Source organism: Stegodyphus dumicola, chromosome 3 (assembly GCF_044657685.1).
Source record: "Stegodyphus dumicola isolate Sdum_Otavi_A_Nest chromosome 3, ASM4465768v1".
NCBI lineage: Eukaryota > Metazoa > Arthropoda > Arachnida > Araneae > Eresidae > Stegodyphus > Stegodyphus dumicola.
In genome coordinates, this window is record NC_140770.1 from 16,542,320 (window position 1) to 16,554,423 (window position 12,104).

Below are 12,104 nucleotides of genomic sequence, written 5' to 3' on the forward strand. Positions count from 1 at the left end.
TTTATCATATTCATTAATTTACTTCATATTGCTCTGTTATTAGTTTAAAATATACATCTGAGTTTTACATTTTTCAGAAGTCACCATCCCATGACAAATGAAGATTTTCGGAAGCTCTTAATGACACCCCGAGCTCCGCCTCATACACCAGCACCTGCAGTTGCAGAAGAAGTTCAGTTTCATCCTCCGTATGAGTATTTCCTATTTAAAAAAAAAACTGAAATGTTCTCAAAAGTACTGAATGGATTGTTTTCATATGTATATATATATGTAAGATATAATAAAATACTATGGCTGTGTTAAGAAATAATTGGCAACCTCAAAATTAACTGTTCTAGATTTTATGTTCTCTTCTTAAGTTCATCTGTTTTCCCAATTTCAAGATCCTTCTATGTTACATAACAACTTAAGATTAACTCCTGGCAACCCATAGTATTTTATTATATTTTATATATATATTTTGCTTTTGAAAGGTTTGATACATTTTCATTTTATTTTGGATTATTTTTTATTTATTTATTTATTTATTTTGTATTTTGCTTGAATTTGACTTTTTGGTTAAAGATTTTGGTTTTCAGGGTTGCATTCACAGAGGGAACTTAATTTATAAGATTTATTTGGAATTTACTATGTTTCTGAATACAAGTCAAGAAAGGGATTAAGTCAAGGTCATCTAACTTAAATAGCCTCATCAGATGAGGTGAATGGAATGTTAATTCACCTTCAGCTTCCAGTTGAAAAATAGGGCAAGAGCTTTCTAGAACGAAAGTGGATTTTTGGTGCTGATAGTCTGTTTCACCATTCTCCCAATTTCTATACATACAAATTCATTTGCAAGCAGTTGCAAGATTTTCCCCTCCACTAGCACTCTTGCTTTTCTGAGTAAAATATGCTTTGTTTCTGCTATGTAGCGATAGAGGATTGTCTAAAAAAAGACTGCATATTCTGTTAGTTTTAACTAAGTCACCAATTCATTGGCATTTCTTTGGTTAAATTTTTTAAGTGATGCAGCAAACTGCATGAAAGGCAACACTAAAATTATATAAAGTACTTTATCAACTTTATTTAATATTCTTCATCTACTTCTAAGACTCTTTTTATTGTGTTATGAATAACTGTAAAGTCACAAGTAGCTGAGTAAACAGGTAGATCCAAGTATTTTCCCTCCGACATTTTTCAGTTTATTAAGCAATTGAATTGCTGTTGCCAATTCATTAATCACAAACATAATGTCAGTTTTAAAATTATAGGTAAATTAAAGTTACTTTGCTGGCTAGATATTTACTTGAACCGTGAAACGACTATTTGCTACGTTCAGTTGTATCAGTGAAATCACATGGGAAGAGTGGAAAGACCATTTTATTTAACTCAAGAAAAGTGTTTACGGTTGGCACTCCTGGTACTTCCGGGTCCATGCCAATACTTTTGGTTACAACTCAAAATAGAAATGTAAAATTAGAACTAAAACTAAATTGAATAATCAGCCGACGCTGCACAGAGACATTTTAACATGTAGTTAGCTTTGGCACTACCACTGATGTAGACTTAATTGGCAATTAATATGCACAGTCGGGAAATAGCAAGCTTAGGTAGCAGAGGAACAACCTGGTTGAAAGGAAAAACACGCTATGTCTGAAGTAACTCGAACACCAACTTAAATAGAAGCTTTCTATCCTGCTTTGCATAATGCATGAAACTGAAATCTCATTCTGGCAAAAATACGTTGGTTGAAAACAGAAGCTATAGAAAAGGTTGCTTCCAAAATAAAATTAAGTGTTAATTAAATTAAATAAAGCCCTACTTCTTCCCCACAAGAATTGAATTTAAATAATTGAATACAAAGGTCTAAACTTACTTGTTGAGATTTTAAATTCTAAGTTTAAGAGCCAACTTTTACATTCAAAAGCTAAATCTAAACTAATATGTAAGTATTGTACATTGCACAAAAGAAAGAGGGGGAAGGTCAGTTCTATATATCCTATTCTGCTGGGCTAATTGACAAAATTCAACTTGTGTTTTTCATGTCTCGAAAGCGCGACTTAGGATATGTATAAGATTTATATATAGCATTGTTTTAATATAGGGTATTTTGACCCCCCCGCAGTGTTCCAGGCCTCTAGAAGGAAAATACATGGTACAGTACGAAGTCTGTAATCCAGATGCCTATTATCCGGAATGGTCTATAATCCGGACCTCAAAGCAACAAACTTTTTTTGTATGTTTTACACATGCACATAATGCGTTTATGCATGCGCGTTTAATGTTACGCGTGCGCATTTAATGTTACGCATGCGTGTTTAATGTTTGCGCATGCGCATTTAGCACTAAAAACGAAGCAACTTTAACAACTTACATTGAAAGAAATGTTTAATAAAATAACCAAATAAATATTAAGCTTTTTTTTTTTTTTTTTTTTTTTTTTTTTTTTGTAAATTTTGATACCCTTTAGATCATAATTGTTCTTTATTTCATAAATTACGGTTTCATATTTTTAATTGTATATTTTCTGCATGCCATCTTACCAGATTTAAATTGATTATCTATAATCCGGAATCTCCGAAGTCCTGACCAGTCCGGATTACGGACTTTGTACTCTATTTCTACTAGACGTGGTTCACAGTGATTAGTAGTGAACGATAACTAAATTTTATGATCATAGCTGTGAATTTTAAAGGTTTTCGGATATCGCAAACCAAAGGTGAAATTTTCGAATTGAAGGATTTTGTAAAGAAATGTGGAAAAGCAGTGATAAATGAAGATGGTATAAAAGAAGTTTTTCATTGTGATGGCAATGCTCCTCAATCATCAATCGATGGATGGCAAAATCTGTAGTATGGTTCTAGATCCAGAAAATAACACTACTGATAGTAAAGAAAGTGACAGAGTGTTTACTGAAAATGAAAAAATTTCGAGTCACAAGTTAGTCGGAATTCTCGACACGGCAATTACAGGAATTCAGCAATGTAACTGAACAAGAAATTATATCTGTTTGAAAAATTAAAGAGAAAGTATTAGCACAAAAAACAAAGCAACTTAAACAACTTAAACTGAAAGAAATGCTTAATAAGTAAATAAATAAATACTAAGTTTTTTTTTTTTTTTAATTTTTGAAGTATTTAAGATTTTGATCATAAATGTTTCATTATTTCATAAATTAATTTTATAATTTCTACATGCCATCTTACTAGATTTAAACTGATGATCTAATATCCGAAATCGCGGGAATCCCGACGAGTCCGGATCTTGGACTTTGTACTGTATATGTTTGTGTAATTTCTAAACTATGACTCCAACTATATATTTAAATTTTTTTAACAAGGAATAATTTCCATTTTCATGTATGTGACTATTTTATTATCTTTTATTTATATATTTATTTATTTATTTTTTTTTTTTTAAGTACCAAAAGACAACAAGATAGTGACTCAGATGATGAAGGTGGAGATACCTCAGATGACAGAGCTGAAAAAAGGAAAAGAAAGAAGAAGTATAAATATATTCTTTCTTGATATCTTGCATAATAATTGTATGGTAAAATGTATTAACTACATAAACATCTTGTATATTTATTTTACAACATAAAAATTATTTTAATTACCATAATGTATAAGTTTAAAATCTGAAGTAATATATATTTTTATAGCTGCTTTTATTAATTGCTATTTATTTTATATAATTTTCTTGCTATTTCAGATACTATGCCACTTTAAATCGACAACAGGAAGATAAGTTAGCTGAACTAGCTCAAAAATACAGAGATCGGGTAAATATCTAAATTAATGTGATTTAGTTTGTGAGGAATAAAGGATAAACTTATGCATATTTTATTTTGAGTTTTAATTAAAAAAATAATCATACATTTTATTTTTTAGAGAAAAGTAAATTTTGGCTTTAAAAAGTAACAATTTCTAAAGTGTTTTTTTTTTTGGGGTAAATGAGGTTTTTTTTTTTTTTTTTTTTTTTTTTTTAAAGAGCATTTTAAAAATATACTGCTGTAAATTCTAAATTTTATGAAAATAATTTAAATTGAGCCTAAACTGCTAAAGTTACTTTTAATTGACAAGGTACTTGATTCCTGATCTTAATAATCTAGAAATATATTTAAGATCTGTTCAGATCCAAATATTGTCTTAAATTTTGCAGTAGTTATTTTGAAGAGAAACTCATTAAAATGTCTGTCTGTGTTTTGTACAAGCTTTAGCTATTCAGTTAAATTCTTGATTTAATGGAATAATGTTAAGAATTTTCTCTTTATGAGTAAAATTTTCTTATGTGATTAAAGTGTTATTATGTAATTTGTTTTAATTTTCTATAATGCTTTTTGGATTCATCCAGAGGAAATTAGAGAAATGGGATGCCTAAATTTCATAAAATCTGGAATATTGTTAAAGCATATAGCAGAAATTTGAATAAATAAAATTAATATTTTGAAAATCAAATTAGCAAGATAGTTGTTAAAAGCAAACTAGCAAGATACTTTTTTTTTATATATTATATAGAACTAGAACTGTTGTTTAATCTGAGTATTTAATAAATTAGGTCTGGTTCTTTTAGTTAAAGAAATTAAGTAATCCATGTTTAAAATCTTTTTGAAGTGACAACGCTAAATCACTGTTACTGTAGATTGACACATTTAAAATTTATTGCAATAGTTTTCTGTTTGCGATTTAATGATGGGGCATTATTGAAATGATATTCATCTTTGAACATAAAATACGAGGGCTGTTCAGAAAGTAAGGAACGTTTCCATCTGAGGTCGCTAGGCGCATGCCGATCACATATATTTTGGTGTCTGTGCGCTCGGCATCCAGCCATCACAACGGGAACATTTCCACGCTCCCCGTTTTTTCGATATTCAAATTTGAAACGTGCGCTGCAATTGAAAATCCCGCCAGTTGTGAGGTGCAGTCTGCGATACGGTTTTTGTTGGCAAAATACCTAAAACCTATGGAAATTTATCGGCAAGTGTGTGAAGTATTCGGAAACAATGTAATGAATGAAAGTTCAATCCGGAAATGGTGCATTCAGTTTAAAAATGGCTGAACTAATGTTCACGATGACGAGAAGAGTGGACGTGCTAGCATTGTGACTGACGAACTGGTAGCTAAAGTTGATGAAAAGATTCATGAAAACCGAAGTTTCACAATAGCGGAGCTTTCGCATAGTTTTCCACAAGTTTCACAGACTTTGTTGTATGAAATTGTCACACAAAAGCTAGGCTACCACAAATTTTGTGCAAGATGGGTGCTGAAATTGCTTACAGACCACCATAAAGGTCAGCGAATGGGGGCATCTTTGACATTTCTGGAGGCGTACGGCAGGCAGGGTGATTCATTACTGGAACTAATTGTAACTGGTGACGAGACATGGGTGAGACACGTGAATTGCGAGACAAAATTACAGTCCATGCAATGGGGGCACACAAGTTCTCTCAAAAGACCAAGAAAATGTTTGCAAACCTTGTCACCAAAGAAGATTATGGCAACTGTGTTTGGGGATAGGCAAGGTGTGCTTCTGATTGATTTTCTCTAATGTGGTGCCACAATAAACTCTGAGCAGTATTGTCAAACTTTGCGCAACCTTAGGAGAGCAGTTCAAAACAAGCGCTGAGAAAAGTTGATGTCCAAATTTTGTTTATGAACGACAATGCCTGACCTCACATGTAAAACCGTACTCAAGAACTCCTTAAGCCATTACCTAGTGATTTTCACTTGTTTTCAAGAATGAAGAACTGGTAGAAACACAGCGATTTGACGACGACAAGGAGCTGTGGGTGCGTGTCACTGAGTGGCTGAGAATCGCAGGCGGCAGAATTCTGTGACGAAGGAATTTCAAAGCTTGTGCATCGCTATGATAAGTGCCTCAGTTTGTTTGGTGGCTGAGTACAAAAGTAGAATTTTAGTTGGTCTTTCTGATGTATATAATATTTTTGTTTTTCTTGTACTTAGTTTCTTTTTAATTCCAAAACATTCATTACTTTCTGAATAGCCTACGTATCATCCATTCAACCTTATAGTATAAAATGTGCATCAAATATCATTTTAGTTACTTTAAATAAAATACAAGCTTAATATGCTTTATTCTAAGGTTTTTGCTTGGTTATTTATTTATTATATGTAGGCAAAGGAAAGAAGAGATGGTGCAAATCCAGATTACCAAAATGAAGATCCAATTACTTCAGCAGCTGGTTACCGTGCTGTTGCTCCTGATGCTAAATCGTAAGTATTGCTGTTGAAAATTCACTAAAAAAAAAGGCTAATAAGCTAAGTTTTTAATTCTTCCCTTTTTTAATTGATTCTGATAAAAAAATTGTACTCCGAGCTGGCTTTACGAAATTATGATAGTTGTGTATTTTAGTAAAATGCCTAGCACTAAAATCACTAGTACATTTTCTGGTTCATTTATTCCACAATATTTATTGTGGAATATTTGCACTCTTGCTAATATTTATAAAGCTATCAGAATGCTAATGTTTTAAATGTTGCTCTAAGTAGATTTAAGTTTCTGGTATAAAACTAAGAAGATTGATCTACAATAAAGTGTAATGTAGTGGTTTAAAATCAGGTTCCATCTTTTTTGCAGACACTGTATTTTTTTTTTCCATATATATATAAAAAAAAATCAAATTTTATTTATTAAGTACCAGATTTTTAAAATTGTCATTTGGCATCAAATTTCTGAGCCAGTACTCATAGCCAGTAAAAGGCAGTTTTATGTAGCTTATGAAATTTACTTTTGTCATATTCGTAAATCTGAAAAATTAAAAGTTATTCAAAATTGAAAGCTCTGGCTTAGATTTTTGGAGATAACTCTTTTTTTTTTTTTTTTTTTTTTACATAAATGCTATTGGAAGACGTAAGAATACATGGTTTTAGTAATAGTTTCTTGCTTAAATTCTGTTGAAATAAATATGAATGATAATGGAACAATTTTAATAAGAGTAGAGATGCAAAAACTGAAATTTGTGAATTTATTCAGCATGAGCCAAAAATATGATGTGTGTGAAATTTCAGAAAAAAATCATCTAAATTCACTAAGCAATAAAATTGCATCCTCATTTTAAATGTTATATTTATTGTTACTTATGAATCACATTTCAAAATCAGGTGTTCTTATATTTAAAACACATAGCTGTACATATCCATAAGACTGAATATACTTGGTTATTGTTCAAGGAAATTTAATTATGTGTATAATGATCTTTATCATTTTATAGCAACATTTTCGTTTTGTGTTCTTATTTGCTGCTAAGAGTTATAATTTTATCAGCATCAAGATCTTTATTTCTGTAAAATTAATCAAGAAGTTAATAATTTCATTTATATGTAATTCTGTATTGTCATTTGTAGTATTTGGTAGTATGTAGTCAAAAATCATTAAGCTTGTTTGTTACTTTTTTGTTGAAGCCATATCACATATTTTCAAAACGGCATTTGCACATTTTGCTTCCCCCCCCTTTTTTTCCCTATGCCTTTGGATCATTGCTAATGTCCCGTCCCCAGATTTTTTATTTATTTATTTTTTTCCTAAGTTTTTCTCACCATTTTGTAAAATTTTTGCTTATATATTTTTTTTTCTCCTCTTGACTTCTGTTAGCAGTACCCTCTTCCAGGAAAGAAGGCATATGAAAGAATAAATAAGGAAAAAATATTTATCGTTTCTTAAGTAAACAATAAAGTATGCAAAATAAGCAAATAATTAATAAATGTTGCATTAAAAAAAGAACCATATAAATACTAGACAGCAAGAATAAAATTAAATATGGCATTTAGTATAATAAAGAATATTTCTTCTTTGGATTGCATATGACGCCACATGAATTCAGTTAGTTGACTCTTAACTGTTGGTTGGCAGTGCCTCTTTGGCATTTATTTTATCATGTTGAACTATCCCACGAGCACTCTATATTGAGTGTGACATTTGGTGTTTTGATCAATGCAATCATAAGAATAATTTACTGTGGAATATTCCAAATTCCAAATGTTGACTGTGAAATATTCCAAACATGGAAATCCATCACAATTTAAAAAGAAAGAAAGACTGAATAAATAAAAAAACTTGCTTGTGTAAAAAATTGATTATAAAATCTTGTATTGAAAGGCTAGAAGCCAAACCAAATTAGCAACATTTGGCACCGAGTAAATACACCAAAACAAATATTTAAAAAAGAAAGAAACCAGATGAACAAAAAAGAATTGAATAATCCTGTAGCGAAAGGTTAAATATTTATATTGTCTGTCAATTTTCAGGTAATATTATATATAATGCCTGGATGAGAAAGCTATATTCGGATCAGACATCTTACATGTGGTACAAATTTTTTAATCATAACAAATGTTTGTAAGACAGAATATTACAATGCTGATTTAAAATGCAATGAAATTTAGAATTATATATTTTTTTAATTATTATTAAGTGGCATGGATGCAGCTGAACGTCGACGACAAATGATCCAAGAGTCTAAATTTTTGGGTGGTGACATGGAACATACTCACTTGGTGAAAGGTCTTGATTATGCTCTTCTGCAAAAGGTATATATATTTCCCCCTTGCAGTAAATATCTTCTTTTATAAAATTAACTCCGTGCATAGCCTATTCATTTTCTTCCAATTATACAATGTCTTTATAGTTATTATTTTGTTATGTAAAATGTTTTACTCTCTTATTTTCTTTAATGAAATTCTAAATTTATTTTCTAGAAAAACCTTTTTTTTTTTTTTTTTTTTTGGTTTGTTTGTTTGTGTGTGTGTGTGTGTATTTTTTATTTGGCAATATACCATATTTACTTGCATATTTCTTCTCCTAGCTTTTTCAAGATATAAAATTAGAATTTTTAGTTTGTGGTAGCAACATAAATTGTACACACAGATAGAAACGTCCATATGTAAGGGTGACGGGGGGAGATACTGAACTTATTGCATAACTTTTTTGAGAAATACAATATAATAGTGCATATCTTCATGCCTTCATTTTAATGTGCTGTGTTCTTCATTTAAACTTCACCTCAAAAGGGAGGGTATGCTGAGTTTTCTCTTATCAGTTTTCAAAAAAATAAATTATTAAAAAAGCATGAAATACACAAATAAATATGCTAAAATCAAAAGAATGAATTATTAAAAAAGCATGAAATACACAAATATGCTAAAATCAGGGAAGAGATATTATAAGTAACATTTGTATAGTAAGTAATGGTCAAAATCTTTCCTGATTATTGTGTAATTTCTGACGCTGATAATGCTTTAGTTATGTAAAATAAATAAAATAATGTTACAGTAGACAGTTATAATAATAAACAGTTATAATAAATAAATAAAATAATGTTACAGTATTTCTTATTCATTTTTACTTTAACCTGCCCTATTTTTGTCAAGTTTTATATATTTATTTTTTAGGTTATAGATCTTTAAGTTATTCCTTAGTACTTATCTGTGCCTTTCATATTGTAATTCTTTGCACACACACTGTAATATTCTAGCTAATTTAATAGTCCTTGAAAGCTAGAATACTTAAGAACTGTATAATGAATAAATGCAGATTTTTAATACTTTAATGACAAGTTTAAAGAAAGGTTAAATTTGTCCTTTTTATTCCATCTCAAGATGAATCACAGATGGCCCCTTCTCAGGCTTACAGTAAGCCTCCACTTGGGCTTTAACTTAAGATAGAAAATAAAAAAACTAATTTAATACTAAGTAAACTAAAATCAGCAAAAGCTGCACAGAAATAACTAAGAGAGTCAGCCCTTATTAAAGACTACCGGCTAATACTATAGCAGACTTGTAAAAATACAGCTGAAAAGTCACAATAATTAGATTTAAAGCAATGATGTGGCCAAAAGGCAGAACATGCTCTACTAGAAACTTCTAAGCTCTTCTACTGAAGTAACCAAGATTTCAACTTAATTACTGGTTCCTACCTCATTTACATAAAATCCTGAAAACTCATTTTGGTAGATAACTGTAGAGAGTAACCAAGAGAGTAAACAAAAGGTTTGTTCAAAAATAAAAATAACTATTAGGAAAATTAAAATAAGCCCCCTACAACACTTTTTTTTTTTCTTTTCTTGAAAAGAAAAATGTATATTTAACTTAATTTGGAGTAATGAGTTCAGTTTAGCCAAGAGACATGAAAAGAAAGTGATAAGGAAAAGAAAGTACTAAGAGAAGTGAAGAGGGCTGAATGAACTATATTTTCAGGATTTAAGTATTCTCAAAAATAGTCAAAACAGGCTTAAGGCTGTAGGGAGAAATGTTGTTATTAATGTTTTCTTAATGTCAGGAAAACCATTATAAATGTTTTTTTGTGTGAAATAAAGTATTAAATCATACATAAATGACAGCACTGTTCTTGTATAAAAGTGCCAACATCTGAATATATATATTTAATTTATATTATTTTCTTTAAAATGTATAGGTAACATGAAAGTAAAAGACTTGAAAGTGCTTTCTTTTTCACCCTTCTTTTCATATGTCTCATATATAAATGCCATCATAAAAGGTCTTGGAAACAAGTGAGCTTTGTGTTCATCTGGTGGTTGTTGATAGATTTAGGTCTTTTGTGCATTTTAAAATTTATATTCCTTTCTAAGCATCATTAAAGTGGATAAAAAAGAAAAACAATTTTTAATGAAGTGCTTTGCTATAGTTTTTGAAACATGTATATTTTATCATTTTGCTATATTAATTTACTTAAGTTCTAGTATTAATTATATTATATAATATATAAAAAATTTATATTATGTTTAGGTACGGAGTGAAATCAATTACAAAGAAAAAGAGGAAGAAGAGATGGAAAATATGCTAGCAAAACATAAGTAAGCTGATACGTAAAAGTACTTATTCTGCTTATTATGTCCGTTTTCTTTTCTTTTATTTACCTTGAGTGATATTTTTTCAAGGAAATTCAAAGAGTGTAAGTGGTGGTTTTGATTGATTTTAATGTTTTCTATCAGAGATGCGCAACTCTTGAATGATTGCAAATATTTAAAAATTGATGATAATGATATGATAGTCATATATTTGTCTGCTTTATTTTACATTTTAAGGAAGCTAAATTATTAATTTTTGTTAGTGTAATTTTGAAAAGCCAAAATTTCATACATAAATAACAGCACATTCATATATAAATAAAATAAAGAAACATCGTGATTTTTAAATTGGTAAAACAAAACAAAAAAAAAAAAAAAACATTAGATCTCAATGCAGTTTTAAATTTTCAGTATCTTATTATTTTGTGTTTTACACTGCTGGCCATTAAAATTGCAACACCAGGGAAGAATGATCTGACGAACGTCAAAATCACATGAAAGGAAGAAGAGGTTGGCATATGCAAAAATAATTAGTATTTCAGAGCATTTAGATGACACGGGAGGGAGGAACGACATCTGTGGCACTGCAGGAAAAAAAAATTGTGTAGTGGATTTCTCATTTGGAAAGTGCTTTGTAAGGTTGGAGTTTGCTCAGAATATTGTGTTATGCTTCGAATAAGGAGACGAAATGCTTACCAGGAAGTTCTAAAATTCAATAGGGGCTGGATCGTTACCAATCGAAAGTGTAGATTATCGTTCCGTGATATAGCCGGTCGCACTGCTCGACATCCAACCACTGTCATAACCAATATGGAATCAATGGATTTTTGAGGGTCATACTGAACGGCATGCAGGGTTTCAACGCCCTCTCATGACTAACACCAGAGAAGACAGACATATTGTGAGGTCAACCCTGCAAAACCGTACGACCACATCGCGGAGCATTAGTCTGGAAATGCGCATGCTTGCAGCACGCCCAGTATAAGCTCATAAGGTGCGTCGACGTTTGCAGCAGCATGGACTATTAGTAGGGTGACCATTACTTCAGCTTCCCTTGACAATGCAGCATAGAGAGAGACTGCGACTCTGATGTGGCAGATGACAAAGCGGGGTACAAGAGTGGCACGATGTCACCTTTTCAAACGAGTCTTGGTTCTACGTTCATATTTCGATGGCCGTATACGTGTGTGGAGTGCCCGAGGAGACCGCACGTCGCCTGCTTGCATTCCATATCGGCATAGGGGTCCCGCACCTTTTGTGATGGTTTGGGCAGTGATTGGGTATATGACATGCACAT

At 30.9% G+C, this 12,104-nt stretch overlaps 1 protein-coding gene across 1 annotated transcript in view; it reads left to right on the forward strand.

The window, feature by feature from the left end:
• Window positions 1–12,104, forward strand: part of beag (IC cytokine homolog beag) — a 56,491-nt gene that overhangs the window by 6,993 nt on the left and 37,394 nt on the right. Inside the window, exons 3-8 of the mRNA XM_035365083.2 lie at window positions 78–188; window positions 3,401–3,487; window positions 3,694–3,763; window positions 6,121–6,218; window positions 8,417–8,531; window positions 10,746–10,813. Coding sequence (XP_035220974.1) covers window positions 78–188; window positions 3,401–3,487; window positions 3,694–3,763; window positions 6,121–6,218; window positions 8,417–8,531; window positions 10,746–10,813 — 549 coding nt within the window. The remainder of the gene's footprint in view (window positions 1–77; window positions 189–3,400; window positions 3,488–3,693; window positions 3,764–6,120; window positions 6,219–8,416; window positions 8,532–10,745; window positions 10,814–12,104) is intronic.